This window comes from Haliotis rufescens, unplaced genomic scaffold (assembly GCF_023055435.1).
Source record: "Haliotis rufescens isolate VD_foot unplaced genomic scaffold, xgHalRufe1.0.p SCAF_9, whole genome shotgun sequence".
NCBI classification, from domain to species: Eukaryota; Metazoa; Mollusca; class Gastropoda; order Lepetellida; family Haliotidae; genus Haliotis; species Haliotis rufescens.
Window position 1 is genome coordinate 45,057,113 of NW_025964383.1, and position 16,494 is coordinate 45,073,606.

Sequence of the window (16,494 nt, forward strand, 5' to 3'; positions counted from 1 at the left end):
TTCCATAGTATCAAAGCTCTTCCTTCCAAGATGGCTGCTAAGACTTCTTCTGTAGGATTTTGATTGTAAGACCATTTTTTTATACTCCTTGGCTCATAATCTTTTTATCAAAAGCATATGTTTGGTGGCTGAATTTGATATTCCCATAAATTGGTTATTATCAAAATTAATTGCTGAAAACATTTGTCCAGGCAGCAAGATAAAAATTGATATGAAGATGCTACTTTGAGAATGTTGAGTGTTTGTTCTCTAAGTCTAATGTGACCTCATGCAACGGGAAGTAAAACATGCAGACTCAATGCCATCTAAAGGTACTGTGTCTAACAACTTTTAGTCAGTCACAACAATTTCTCAACCTCCCAAGGCAAGTGAGTTAGCTGACTATAAAAGTCTTGTTTCCAGCCTTGCCAAACGAACTGGGCTGCAATGTTGTAGCGCCACCAGTGGACATTATGTCCCTCCTATTGACCAACCACTTTCCACCTACCATACTGCTTGCAGTTTCAGCATCAAGTCTAAAATGATTCCATCCAATCCCGGAGGAGGAAGAGGTATACTGCAAAACATCAGTGGGAGGTATAAACTTGGAGACTCCACTCCAGATAAAGTCAGTGTATTTGACCATGAAACTTTTAGTCTATCACAACTCCTAGGCAGTATCACTCCACATTCGTGATTGATGAAAGCATAAAAGATTCTCGAGACACAACAGTGTGATTTGAGCAATGAACAACATACCAGAAGACATTCCTTGTCCTACAAGTCTGGGACCCGGTCTTAAACATATATCATGGCAGCCTGTAAATAATAACGCCTTTGTTTGGCGAAGGAGCGTTGACAGCATGAATAATGAACCACTCCATCTTAAACAATGATACAATAATCACAGTCACATTTGTTGGTTCACTGGGCAACCATTGTATGTGCCTTTCTGCCGACTCTTAAGCCCTTACATGAAACACATCCCTCCACCTCCCTCCATCAGGAGAAATAAGACGAATCTGTAATCAAGATATTACTGATAACAACCCACTGTGTTGTCAACTTACAGTTCTCTCCCTTGCCCAGACATCTTGAAGCCTCGAAATGGTGTCTGACAGGTGACGATGTCATATAGCAGTTCACCCTTCAAAACAGGTGAAAATAGAAATGGTTAAAGCTTGATTTCTTTACAAACACAAGAAAATAATAATATTTTTTCATTTATTTTAACATTGCAAAACTTGATCCTCAGATATTCACCAGTTGACGTCCAAGACATCACAAAACCTAACAAATTAAATATATGAACATAATAATTAAAAATATTACCAACATAATTTTGATCTATCTAAAATGTTAATGGATAGAATGCAGTATTTTGTTCTATTGCTGTTATATAGAGAAATATCTGGTAGATCCTTTACTTCATCCAGCATCAAGGCCAAATCAGTTGTCTTGTGAATAAAACGTCTGTATGGTGAGCATATCAAAGACGTGTCACACCAAAAGATGTTAAAAGATGGTACTTTTACCCCAGCTGGAGCTCAGCATTAAGGACATATAACATGAACTGGTTGTCTCGGAGTCAGTATAGAGTGCTTGTGCTGTGTAGCTGATGTTAGAACTGCCACATTTCAGTGGGATATTACTATAAAACCAGCATTAATATGGACTAGAACAAGCAGCGAGTGAGTGAGTTGGGTTTTACGCCGCTTTTAAGGGTATTCCAGTTTATGTCAGCTTAATGTGGGAGGGAAGCCTGAAGTGACGCAGGTCTCAGACGTTTACCACTTCGGTGAAAACCACGAGCACGGGTATGGTGCTGACAAACCTAGAAACATAATCAGGGTGAAACGGAATTTGAACCAATCATAGGTTTCTGGCGTGCTCAAGGAATGCACCTATGCACAGCGAATTGCGGCAACTTAGACGGCTGGGCCACCCGTGCCCCCCAAGAACAAGCAGCAACACACATACATTCATGCACGTTGCCATATAAACACAGCCATCCTGAATGTGACATCAAACCCTGTTTCACCTCACCTCATTCAGTGCCATAGACAGCAGTTTCACACTCACACTTCTTTAGAACAAACTCATCTTTGTCAACAACTTCCAGACAATGACATGTGACATTAATTCATAACAAATATGACTTTTGACTGATATCTTAAAGTCACCACAAGTGTCCAAACGAGCATCTCATATAGTTGAGGGTTTAGATTTGAATGGTTTCCATGACAACACCTACTCACCATACACCGCCAGCCTGGAGCTTCTGTGACAACACGAGCGCCTTGTTGATGTCGTTTGTGATGACGCCTACCGCCAGACCGTACTTTGTGGCGTTGGCTCTCTCCAGAACCTCCTCCACGTCACGGAACTTGATGATGGACTGGACCGGCCCGAATATCTATAGATAGAATTACATATAGAGTGTGGGGGCGGTCAGGTAGCCTAGAGGTTTAAGCGTTCGCTCGTCACGCCCAAGACCCGGGTTCGATTCCCGACGTGGGTACAATGTGTGAAGCCCATTTCTGGTGTCCCCCGCCGTGATATTGCTGGAATATTGCTAAAAGCGGCGTAAAACCATACTCACTCACTCACTCACATATAGAGTGTGAGGGAGTGGCCTCGGGGTATTGCCACATCCAACTCTGTTTCAGTCGTATCAATGTGGCAGAAAAGTGATGTGTTTAGATGTTTACACTATGAACCTACAAGTATGGGTTTGGTACGGGCAAACCAATGACGATATTTTGGGTAAATCTGGAATTCTAACCCATGATCACATGTTCCTGGCATGTCAAAGGGACACAACTATGCTCAGGGTCATTGCAGCACTGAAGGATACTTGGTCATCATGCCTCCAACTGTACCTAAAATTTGTGTGAGGTTGGTGAATGAGTGAGTGAGTGAATGTTACTTCACATCTTAGCAATTATTCAAGCCTGTAAATACTCAAATCCTGGCCAAGCAAACCAGTGGGTGATAGCGTCATAATCAACACACAGCACTCAGCAGGGCACACCTCCCTATGAATCCCCATACAGGTTTGTACACCACCTCCCTCCTGCAACCTACCTCCTCCCTGGCAATCCTCATGTTGTCCGTCACATCAGAGAACACTGTGGGCTTGATGAAGTAGCCCTTGTCACCCCACCTCTCTCCTACAACCTGCCTCCTCCCTGGCAATCCTCATTTTTGTCCGTCACATCAGAGAACACTGTGGGCTTGATGAAGTAGCCCTTGTCACCCCACCTCTCTCCTACAACCTACCTCCTCTCTGGCAATCCTCATGTTGTCCGTTACTTCGGAGAACACTGTGGGCTTGATGAAGTAGCCCTTGCCGCCCCACCTCTCTCCCCCGTACTGCAACTTGGCTCCCTCATCCTTGCCACTCTTTATCATGTCAAGGATCTTCTTGAACTGGGCATCATCAACCTACAGCAAACAGAAGGTAGGATTGACCACAAGACTCAATACGACTTGCGTATCAGTTAGCTACAACAACAGGGCGGAAGACGTACAGCAATGAAGACTGCGACAGTTATCCAAGCCTATGTTCTGAGTCAGACAACAAACTAGAGAAGTTTCCATGTATGAGGCTGACAGACCAAAAACCATGATCAGTCAGGATCTTGGAGTCTAACCAATCATCAGCAAATTCTGGCATCACTGAGGGACACAACTCTGAACCATGAATTTCATTGATACTGTAAAACAGGAAATTAATGCGAGCAGAAAATTAATGCGAAAAATGCGAGTGGCGGAAGGTCGCATTAATGTTATTCGCATTAATTTTTCAAATAACAAAGTCACCTACACAAAGTGAAGTTGAGTAGTGGTCAGTTCACATCCTGTCAAGCAGCCCAGATTGGCGCCAGCCACGAATTATCCCATCAGTGTCCTTTACAAGCTTGTCAAGAGCAGACACGAGCCAACGCGCATGAATGGGTTTCATGACACTAATCCGCAGGTCAACGGGAGTGTGAGGATTGTCACCTGATCGAAGATTTGATACGCTGATCTGTTTTCTACTTCTTTTCATCAAAGGGCCGAACGTATATACTAGTACCAACAGACTGTCAACTAAAACGACACTGACACAATAATAGCTGCAAGGAAATAAGGAAGGAATCTCACACTGAAAACACATGGACAGGGGATTTAATGTGCACAGTTATTTTATTTATCTCTGTCTACTCACAGTTCCTTCTCAAAACGTCATTTGAAACAAACGAAGCGTTTTCAGGTAAGGCTTTTATTTATGTAGGTAACATTAATTAAAATAACACAGAACATAAATCCAGAGCATATTTTTTTAGGAAAGGGTATGGCATTCGCTTTTTTAAAATGCGCATTTATGTCTAAAATCAAGAGCTCGCATTATTTTCATGTCGCATTAAATTCCTCTTTTAAAATACAGTTCGTTTGACACCAAATGAGAACGATGAATTGCAAATTAACTCGAAATCAAGACGAGTGTATGAAACATCAATACGGTACTTGACCATGAATACCCTGTACCCAACAAAATCTGAATTTTGTTTATTTTAAGACCCATGACGGATGAAGTTTTTTAAGAAACTATCATGTAATTTTGTATAGAAATGTATACATGACACGTAGGGGGACAAACCGTGGAAGGAACAGCACAAGCACGGTCTGCACGTGCTACACAGTGATCGTGTTCATTCACTGACAAGATGCGCTACTCAGCAGATGTTAAACAGTTGATGTTGAATGTGCATGATTTCCTTAGAAGTGAAGCAGAAAGAGCAAAGCATTTTTATGCAATTAATAAATTCTTGAAACGAGCTTCAAAAGCTCTTGGTTTGTCCCCTCAGAAACTTAAAAAATGTTGTTAGTCGACGAGATACAAATAGTCAGGCCAAGGAGGTAGGGAACATGTCAAAACCACGCAAGGTTGATAAATTAGACAGTTTTTTCAGAGGGATCAAGTCAGACGTGCAATTGTTAAACTGCACTCAGAAAATAAGTACCTGTCCCTAAGAATTTTGAAGAAACACCTTGAAACTGACCATGATTTACGTGTTACAAAGTACAAACTATGGCAGCTGTTGCATACATTTGGTTACAAATACAAAAAGATAACTGGGGAAAATAGGGCTGTGTTGTGCGAACGGTCTGACATTGTTCGTCTCCGAATCATTACCTTCGTACCATCAAGCAGGAACGTGAAGAAGGATATGAGCCCGTCTTCTTAGATGAGACATGGGTAAATGCGTCACACATAGCCAGCAGTCAGTGGGTACCCAGTGGTGACTGTAAGGAGTTACCAATGGGAAAGGGTGAAGGACTCATAGTTCTCCATGCTGGTTCTGCTGGTCAGGATTTTCTCCCAGACTGTGACCTCGTCTTTAGAGCCAAGGCCAAAGACAACAGGGACTACCACACAGAAATGAACGGCAATGTATTTCTGGAGTGGGTGAAAGATAAATTAGTCCCTGCTTTGCCTACCAAGTCTCTCATTGTCATGGACAATGCACCGTATCATAGTGTGCAGGATCCAGAAAGCAAGACTCCAACCTCTAATAACCGCAAAGGAGACATGGTTACTTGGCTGCAACGGAGGAGTGAGTGAGTTAAGATTTAACGACACATGGGCAATATTTCAGCCATATCGTGACGAGAAATTACATTTATGATACATTTATGATACATATATTTCAACTGAATAAAAAGCTGTCAACGAAGGACAGTATAATAACTAGAATATCACAGACTTGATTTAAAACTAGTTGAGAATATTAAAAGGCAGTAAGCATTAATGAACATCACAATTTAAAAATGGGCTAGAAATCGTCAGCAACTGAAGGGAGATCACCATACTGGGGACCATGGGGACAGTACTTTTGCTTCCTGCATGGACCCCGGCAGGATTTATATCATCCCTTCAGTCACTGGCGACAGTGTACCAGTTAAGCCTTAGATTAAAATAACGAAGATACTACGTTTAAAAGCCTAGTGTGCAGAAAAATACTTCGAATGATTTGGGACGTACATACCCTCTTAGGGGGACAATAATTTTACGCTACTTCAACCCCCCTCAAGGGTACAGCCACTAACAATCTAAGTTATGAATTTCGCACTACCAATTTGTAAAACAATACATTGAACACATCAAAATTTATGAAAAAGCTCTATTTCCTTTAAAAAACATAATATTAAACGAGAATTAACATCATTAAAAAGGTCCTTAATTGTTTTTACATTGAAATATTTATCCCTTGTGATGGAAAAATCAACACAGTCAAGCAGGACATGCTTAACCGTGATTCTTTCATCACAAGGGATACAAAACGGAGGATCCTCACCTTGTAATAAATATTCGTGCGTATATCTGCTGTGGCCAATACGACATCGTCGCATAATGACCTCTTCAAATCTGGACTGACAGCCCAAGTAGGTGTAACCGATATTTGGTTTAATTTCATGTAATTTATTGATACCTACTTGGGCGTCCCACTTCTGTTGCATAAGATCTCGGATGTAAGATCGAATCAAGGGTTTAACATCAGTGTATGGGATCAGAAGTGGTGTCACAGATTTGTTGAGGGCTGCTTTTGCAGCAGCATCGGCCATTGTGTTACCTTTGATACCAAAATGGCTTGGTAACCAACAAAAGACGATGTCATATTGGCCAGTAGCAAGATCATTAAATAACTCAAGAATTTGGATTAAAAGTGGATGTTTTGAAGACATATTTTTAATTGCCTGAAGACATGAAAGAGAATCTGAAAACAGTATGAATTGTTTATGTTTAGATTGATTACTGATATATTTAAGTGCTGTAAAAATGGCGTTTGCTTCTGCAGTGAATATTGAACTGTTATCAGGTAAACGGGAAGAGATTGTTCTGGATCCAATGACAGTGGCACTAGCAACTGTGCCACCATCCTTGGATCCATCGGTAAATATAGATTTATAAGTGTCATAATTGTTTCTAAGTTGGTGGTATTCTTGTTGGTATATTAATTGGTTAGTATCTGATTTCTTAAGTTTGGTTAATGTCAGGTCTACCTCTGGCTTTACCATTTGCCAAGGAGGAGAGGAGAAAAGTTGAGTAGGAGCTATATCTTGGAGTTTAATATTTGAAGCTGATATTGCAGATTTTATTCTAATTCCGAGTGGTGGATGGAGTGCCGATTTCTTATTGTAAAGATCTTCGTAGAGAGGATGGAATATACATTCAAAAGCTGGATTTGACGGATTAGAATATAATTTAGTGATGTATTGTAGAGATAATTTTAGTCGGCGTTGTTTAAGAGAAGGCTCATCTGCTTCTATATAGAGACTGTGAATGGGAGACGTTCTGAAGGCTCCAAGACAAAGCCTCAGACCCTGATGATGTATCGTATCTAGTTTTTGTAAATTACTTTTGCAGGCTCCACCATAGATGATGGAGCCGTAATCAAGTTTGGAACGAATTAGTGACCTGTACAAGTGTAAGAGGGTTGTTTGATCCCCTCCCCACTTTGAATTAGAAACAACTTTTAATAGATCGAGTGCCTTCAGGCATTTAGCTTTGAGGTATTTAATATGCGGGAGAAAAGTTAAGTGATGATCAAAAATAAGTCCCAAGAACTTGGCTTCCTTAACAACTTTGATAGGAGTGCCATTCAGAAATAGTTCAGGGTCCTTATGCGGTTTATATTTTCGGCAGAAATGTATGCAATTAGTTTTTGATTTGGAAAATTTAAACCCGTTTTCTAGACACCACTTGTTAATTTTATTAAGACATAATTGTAATTGCCTTTCGATTGTGTGCATATTTTTACCCCGACAAGATAGATTAAAATCATCCACAAAAAGTGATCCATCAACTGAATCAGTTAAAACTTTTGACAAACTGTTAATTTTTATACTGAATAAAGTGACAGACAAAATACTGCCTTGTGGGACACCCTGATCCTGATTATAATGATCAGACAGGGTTGTACCCACTCGGACTTGAAATTGCCTGTCTGTTAAAAACTGGGATATAAAATGAGGCAGACGGCCTCTTAATCCAAAATCATGAAGATCTTTTAAAATACCATGTTTCCATGTTGTATCGTAAGCTTTTTCTAAATCGAAAAAGATCGATACAGCATGTTGTCTATTTACAATGGAGTTTTTAATGAACGATTCTAAACGCACTAAATGATCGATAGTACTTCTGTTCTTCCGGAAACCACATTGTATATTGGTAAGAAGATTATTTGTTTCCAAGTACCACACTAATCGATTATTTACCATGCGTTCCATCGTTTTACAAACACAGCTAGTAAGAGAGATAGGTCTGTAATTTGATGGATCAGAATGATCCCGCCCAGGTTTGGGTATGGGGATAACAATGGCTTTATGCCATGAAGCTGGAAATGTCCCTGCTGTCCAAATATCATCGAATATATTCAACAAAGTTTCAAGACATGATTCTGGCAAGTGTTTAAGTAGCTGATAATGAATATTATCAGCGCCTGCTGCTGTATCATGAGCTTGCCCTAAGGCAGTATGTAGCTCATGTAGTGAAAATACCTCATTGTAATCTTCACCATTATCAGATGTAAAATTTACTTTTTTCTTTTCCTGTTGAAGCTGATATTTTTGAAATTCGGGAACGTAATTTGATGAAGATGAATGTTGAGATAAAGTTTTCCCAATTCTATTGGCAATAGCAGATTTATCCGTTAGCAAAGTGTCACCATCCTTTAAATGGTTTACTGTAGAATTTGATCCCTTGCCTTTGATCTTTTTGATCATATTCCATACCTTGGACATAGGGGTACGAGTGTTTATTTTGGAGACATAGTTCCTCCATGATTGACGTTTATTTTGCTTAAATAGACGTCTTGCCTTAGCATTTGAAATTTTGACAGTGTTTAAATTATGGACAGTAGGATGTTTTCGGAAGTATTTCTCCGCCTTCTTACGACATTTCCTAGCGTGTTTGCAAGTGTCATCAAACCACGGTTTACGAACACGTGGGTTGATCGAGGACTTAGGTATTGATTCATCAGCAATTTCATTCAGTAGATCTGAGAACAACTGAATCGGGCCAGTAACATTCTGAAAAGACGTAGGTAGTAATTTATCTTTGCATAAAGATTGAAATAAAAGCCAATCAGCCTTCACAAAATTCCATCGAGGTGAAGGAGGATCATCAGCAGGATTAATTGGTTTAAGCACCGTGGGGAAATGGTCACTCCCACATAGGTCATCATGGACGGACCATGTGAATTCACTCAACAAAACTGAATCCGTCAAAGACAGGTCTAATGATGAATACGTACCAGTTGCAGGGTGTAAGTAGGTGTCCGAGTCATCGTTAAAGATGCAAAGATCATTATCGGAAACAAAATCCTCGATCACTTTTCCCTTTTGATTAATGGTTGAACTTCCCCATAAAGGATTATGCCCATTTAGATCACCCATGATGACACAGGGCTTGGGGACCTGGTCGTATAGTTTTTGTAGATCGTTACGCTGAAGATTTGAAGATGGAGGAATGTATAAGGAGCAAAGTGTGAAGGCAATATGCAGTGTAAGTCTAACTGCAACTGCTTGCAAATTCGTGTCAAGTGGAACAGGACTGTGAACAACGCCCTGCCGCACCAACATAGAAGTACCTCCAGTAGCTTTATCTCCCGGAGGAGAAAAAGAATTATAGGAACTATACTTCCTTAAATCAAATTTATCAGTATTTTTTAAGTACGTCTCTTGTAAACAAATTGCTGATGGAATAAAATCAGTTGTTAATAACTGTAGTTCGTTAAAATTGTGCCGAAGCCCTCTGCAATTCCATTGAAGTACATTTAAATGATTCATGGCGGTTCCACAGGAGATCGCTCACGTGAATGTGAAGAGGAGTCACAACTGTTGTTGTGATGTGAGGATGGAGTAACATCCATCTCTAAAGGATCAAAGAAGTTGTGAACATCTACAGATGTTTCAGTAGGAGTCGGGATCTTTGTTGTAATTTTCCTGTTTTGTTTTTTCTTTTGTTTTCTTGACGGGTCAGCTGATGTTTGTACAGTAGCTGACATTTCTGTAGCTGCTAAAGATTGAGTCAAAGTTTCACTCATAATCTTAGATGGTGGAGAAGGGGCACATGCTGTATTAGCTAACTGAGGTGTCTGGCTTTCAGATGTTGTCGTAATAGTCATTGGATGTTCAGAATTTGTCCATGTCAAATCTGTTTGACATTCTATGGATCTAGTTGTGGAAGGGCGAGAGACAGCTGCAGCATAGGTTTGTGTTGATGGAGGAGACCGGCTGGCAACAAGTTTTTTAGCATCTAGATAAGGCAAATTATTTTGACATTTGACAGTCAAAATATCCTTTTCAAGTTTCCACAGTGGACAGGATTTGGAAGATGCAACATGTCGGCCATTACAATTAACACATTTAAGTTCAGCTCTACAATCAGAACCGTCGTGATTGCCACCACAGCGGCAACAAACAGACGATCGATTGCATGTCTTGGACCCATGTCCAAACTTCTGACATTTATAACATCGGAGTGGATTGGGGACATACACCTCCACTCCGATGTTGAAATAGCCTGCCTTTATTGATTGGGGTATGGTTGAAAGGGAGAAGGTAAACAAATATGTGTGTGTAGGAACGAAGGTCTCACCATCTTTTCTTGAGAAACGTTTCACTGACGTGACATGTTGTTCCTTTAATTCAAGAAGTATTTCGTCCTCTGACATCTCAGCCAGACAACGGGCTCTGTCGCGGATGATACCTCGACTTGAATTTAGCGTTCTGTGCTCAGAGACAGCTACTGCAGTGTTTGCAAACATTGTACAATTCAAAAGATTGATAGCTTGCTGTCTCCGTGCACACTCCACCAAAAGCGAGCCGCCCCGGAGCCGTGAAACATTTTTTACCTCTCCGCAAATACCTTCAATGGCTTTGCAAATTGCAAAGGGATTCATTTTTAAAGGGTGTTCAGTTCCAGATTCAACTACAAGAAATCGTGACCAATTTGAATTTTGTGGAACAGAAGCAGCGTCAGATGAGAAAGTCTCAGCTTCAAAACGTCTTTTCTTTTCGTTGCGGTTTGAACCAGAGTGATTGGTTGCCATGGTGAAAGTAAATTATTCAGCACCCCTGCTCCCCACCCACCATGGAGTGCTACAAAGAGCGATGTTTTCCTGCACCGGATCTCCAACATGCAAACATCAGGGATACAGAGGTGGTATACTCCAGTAAGAACAACATGAATAGCTGTATTTGTCTTACAAATAAAATGTCAGGCTGGTTCGGCCCATGGCAAGAAATTGAAGACATACAGAACTCAGAGGTCGAAAGTACCAGATTGGCCCATGAGCCACCGCCTTCTGGCGTAAGACTCTAGGCAATTTATTCCATCAAAAATTGGTAATTCATACAAAGTATGCTTGGCCAAGTCCAAAATATACATTATAATACAACACAGGAGTGCATATACAATATTACGCACAGGGCCTGGCATGACCAGCCGATTGATAAGACCGGGCCCATCTTACCACCCGTCTAGGCGAAGTAAGGGTCGAAGTAGTGTGTTGGGCAAAGGAACACAGTTCCAGGAACCAGTGCCCTCAACTACCAGACTCCCGTCCTCCGCCGACACAGGGACGCAACCCACGGCAAACGGGCTGCCCACTTTGGTCGCCTCTTACGACCAGCAATGGGGTGCTGTGGAAATATTCTACCCCGGTTCCACACGGGGGAAGAGCTATTAGCGCTACCCAGCACTCACCACGAGGAGGTTGCTCTTCACGAGTGCCTGCAACGGAGGAACATTACCTTTCCTTCTCGAGCTGCGAAACCACAGCTCTATGAAATCATCAAAACTATGAAACCTGACCCCGTGTATAAAGTTGACAGTTACATCAAGGGTCAGGGTCACGCTGTCTTACGACTGCCACCTTATCACTGCGACCTGAATCCAATCGAGTTGGTATGGGGCATCGTCAAGGGTGACGTTGGACGATCGAACACAACGCTTAAATTACGAGACGTTGATCAACTCGTAAAGGAATCCCTTGGTCGGGTAATAGTAGAAACATGGAGGCGTTGTGTGGCCACAGTCGTTGACGAGACAGAGCCACGTTATTGGTCACGAAATGGACTACGGCAAGCAACAGTCCAACCTATAATCTTGGCAGTCGGTTCAGGCACCAGCAGTTCCGCCGACGAGATCTATGGCATGAGCGAGTCAGATTGCGACTGAAATTATCATGAGACGGCCCCTCTAACGCTCTGTCATTTCCCCTACCACAGAACGTGCAGTGCATGCGTGCTTGCGCTGTGCCTTCCACGGTTTGTCCCCCCTACGTGTCATGTACACATTTCTATACAAAATTACATGATAGTTTCTTAAAGAACTTCATCCGTCATTGGTCTTAAAATAAACAAAATTAAGATTTTGTTTGGTACTGGGTATTCATGGTCAAGTACTGTAAATGATGTTTCATACGCTTTTCTGGATTTCGAGTTATTTTGCAATTCATCGTTCTCATTTGGAGTCAAACGGACTGTAGATGCTGATCAATTTCGCCTGGTAGTGCCACAGTAATGAAGATTCAAAATAAAAAGCTACAAAGGTTTCTGTTTGACTTACACCTGTTCCTCTGTGGATGTTAGGCAGTGATTGGTATGTTTAACGGATTTTACTGCTTCTTCTTTAGACACAAAGTGGAAGCGGCAGTAAAATATGGGGAAAACACCCTTTAACACTTAGCGTCTTTACATCATCGACAGAGGATGTAGTGTGAAATAGAACAATATAGTTTGAAAGTCCATTATTGTGCACATCGAGTGATATACTTAAAGTCAGAAATGTAAGATTTGCTATAAATTGAGCAACTTTCAGTTGAAAAGTCTTGGGCAGGCAACCCTTATTTCGATACCGGAAGTGACATAATCCAAACAGGAACTACTAATTACTAAGTTACAAAGTTAGCTACAGCCATAACACTTTCTCCTTTCAAGTTAGTCAGCCCTTTCCCCTTTCAAGTTAGTCAGCCCGTTCCCCTCTGGCATAGACAGCCCCTATTTTCCGAATCCGCAACACACATAATCCAAATCAGAAGTATTCGACACCTTGTTACGAACCAAGTCAAAATCATGACAATTCCGTTATAAAGTTCTAAATAAATGTGGAAGTATTTTCTGAAACATGAATTAACATGGTCCAAACCAATGAAAGTGCCAACAATTTTGTTTTCAATCTGAGATGGAACAAAGGTCTTTCAGTACGAAAGTTGTTTCTGAAGTCAGACAATTCAAACACTGAAAGTTGTGTCACAGAACGGGAAAAACAGTACCAAGTGCCTTGACAAATGATATCTGTTGACTTTCATTTATGTTATATTTGGGATAACACTTTCTTAGTAAAGGAATTGTGAGGGACCAAGATCGATTGTTTGCTGACATGGCTGAAATTGATATCTTCTCAGAAATGAAAGACCAAGGTGTTACTTTTGTCAAACACTTCACAGCCCGTAAAAACAATGTAATATCTTGACGTTCAGGGGCGTTTATCTCGTCTCTCAGATAACCGGGACTCAACCCCAAAAAGTACTAGAATCTGTACTTTACTAAGAAAGTGTTATCCCAAATATAACATTTGTTACATTTGACCACTTTCTAAATGGCATTGTCTATTCATAGCTTTCGGCCATTGGAGCCGTGCCAATTTACCCTTGTCAGAGGGGTGCTCAAGGTACGTTATCTAGACTACCAGTTGTCGGACTTTCATTTTTGTGGAAGCCTCGGTGGCTGAGTGGGTTAGATCGCTGACTTTGTGCGCTGGCGATTAGGTGCCTCACTCTGGCAAGTGTGGGTTCGAATCCCGGACGGGACTCAACCCCAAAAAAGTACTAGAATCTGTACTTTACTAAGAAAGTGTTATCCCAAATATAACATTTGTGACATCTGACCACTTTCTAAATGGCATTGTGTATTCATTCATTAATATTGTGTATTTACTCCCTTACCAGGTTTCGTAATGATGTTAGCTTTAAAACATAAGCGATAACTGAGAGACGAGATAAACGCCCCTGTTCCATCTGAAACCAATGCTAGTTGAACCAGGTATGATAATGCACTTACTTTCGACTGCGTCGACTGAAGAGTAACTGAACGTCAAGATATTACATTGTTTTTACGGGCTGTGAAGTGTTTGACAAAAGTAACACCTTAGTCTTTCATTTCTGAGAAGCTATCAATTTCAGCCAGAGCAGCTGTGCGTAGTTCATCGGCAGTTGTAGGGACTGGGTGCACGATGTGTAGACGCCTTTGAACCTCATCCCAAAAGTGTTCGATGGGGTTCAGATCAGGGCCGAAGGCTGGCCGCGGTAGAAAACGGATGTTGTGTTGTTGCAGAAAGGCCATGGTAGCTCTGGTAACATGGGGACGAGCGTTGTCCTGATGGAAAATGTGTTGTTGATGTTGTGCAAAAAATGGAACAACGTGGGGTCGGATCACTTGGTCGATATACCACTGAGCATTGACGCCGTGTCTGCATGGGAGACACAAAAGCGACTTTCATCAGAGAAGATGACACGCCTCCACTCACGATGACGCCAATTGCGATGACCCTGTGCCCACTGAAGTCGTGCTTGTCGATGCCGTGGTTGGAGAACAGGACGACGTGCTGGTCGGAGACATCTGAGGTTGTTAGAACGGAGACGTCGGATCACAGTGTCCCGGCTAATGTGTCGATTATGTGTTACTAAGGTCTGTCGAGCACTTTCACTTGCAGTTAGGAACGGATGTCGCTGGTGTTAACGGATAATCTGCCGATCTTGTCGAGGTGTGGTGACCCTAGGACGACCGCTCCGAGGAAGGTCATCTGTGCTCTGTGTAGCATAGTATCAATGCAGGAGACGGTAAATTGTGGTTATGTTAACGTTGGAATGACGGGCAACATCTTGGACAGATTCCAAACGTCCGATAGCCTGGTTTCTCTGAATTTGAGTTAGGCGTGGCATTGTTGACCAAGGAGTGGTAGGTCCAAGAATCGGCCACAATTTGTTACCCACAACAGTTCGTGACAGTTCGTGCATTTTCGGTTTCGCGAGAAATGGGTGCATGATACCTACATATTCATTGAAATGGTGCGTTTTGGCGATTCGTTTTTTATGTTGCGTTTTTGCTCGGGGCTTCCAAAATGCAACCAAAAATATTGATAACACCATCAGGCTTCACTACATGCTAAAACTCGTATCAATATATGATACAAAATGAACCATTTATGTCGTAAAGGGAGTCACAGGTCTCCGACACGTGCCTTCCTATATGCATGTGAATAATAAAATGTTTATATACAGTAATTGTATACTCTTGTTGTCCTTGCCTTTTAGATTGTATTTGATCAACCAATCACTCCACAGTACGATGACAACAGTTTCTATACATGATAGCTTCCTAAGATTCTATATCTATAGAATATAATACCATGGACTGTCCGCTGTCGAAATATAGATTGTGTTGAATGACATCTAGTTATGACATGGCCGAAAAGGGATGTTACGATAAATAGTCATTCTGATAACATAAACAAATGTTATATGTGCACCTGATGATGAATTTGCTTAGGGATGTAGAGTGAAAATGGTTCGAAGATGATGAGTAGATACATCTGTTCACATTATGTATCCTGCACGGTTTAGATGGACTAATGTGCTGATATGTAAGACTCGTGTTTACTTTTTTCTCAAGAGGCATGTGAAGCTGAATACATTCAAATCAATGCTGGGACCTTTTGCCTTTTCAGCAGCGTATGAGTAACATATCTATCAAAGTAACAGTTACACACTATTCCAAACGCCTCTGTTGAAGAGAGGTGAGATCCCTTGAATACAAGGTTACACAATAATGAGGAAAAAGGTTTCTAATATTATTTTGTCGCAAAACGTACATATTGTTTTCAGCTTTCAGTATATCCAATGGTAGTTAAGATACATTAGCTTATACAGATAATGATACGTTGCGTATCACGCTGTGACGATAAGTTTTGAGAATGTTGATTAGCATGCTAAGTGGTATACTAGGTTAGCATGGCCCGAGTTCTGTTCATTAGCTACCAGGATCCGATGATGGTCTGTAGGAATCCCTAGATTGCCACGATAATGCTTGGATGTAAGAACCATTCCTGCTCTTGTGTCACAGTATGGGTTCCCTCTCATGTCAACATCTCGTAGTGATATAACAACGTTCCAAGACCAACATACATTAAGAGACCTAAAGTAATGAAAATATCTGAAGGATAAATCACTCAATTTATATCGGTGGGAAAAGCAACTGAGTTTTCAGAAAGGTGTTGATATTACGGTCTCGGTAGGAGATTACAAGTTATTGGCCATAAAAAAGTTGTTGTTACAATGTTACACGAACAGATAGTGACATAGACTGACTTGCTATTATTATAATAGTATGACTCACTGGTCGTGGTACTGATAATTTAAGATAATGAAGACCTTGTACGTCTAAAGCATATGCAATACGTCC

At 41.2% G+C, this 16,494-nt stretch overlaps 1 protein-coding gene across 1 annotated transcript; it reads right to left on the reverse strand.

Annotated features, from left to right (window-relative positions):
• Positions 1-1,045: 1,045 nt before the first annotated feature.
• LOC125377376 (aldehyde dehydrogenase, cytosolic 2-like) lies at positions 1,046-16,136 on the reverse strand. The gene is given in 5 exon segments (XM_048390437.1): positions 1,046-1,114; positions 1,117-1,126; positions 2,238-2,395; positions 3,262-3,426; positions 16,035-16,136. Coding segments are annotated over 5 exon segments (504 nt in total).
• Between the last annotated feature and the right edge of the window lie 358 nt (positions 16,137-16,494).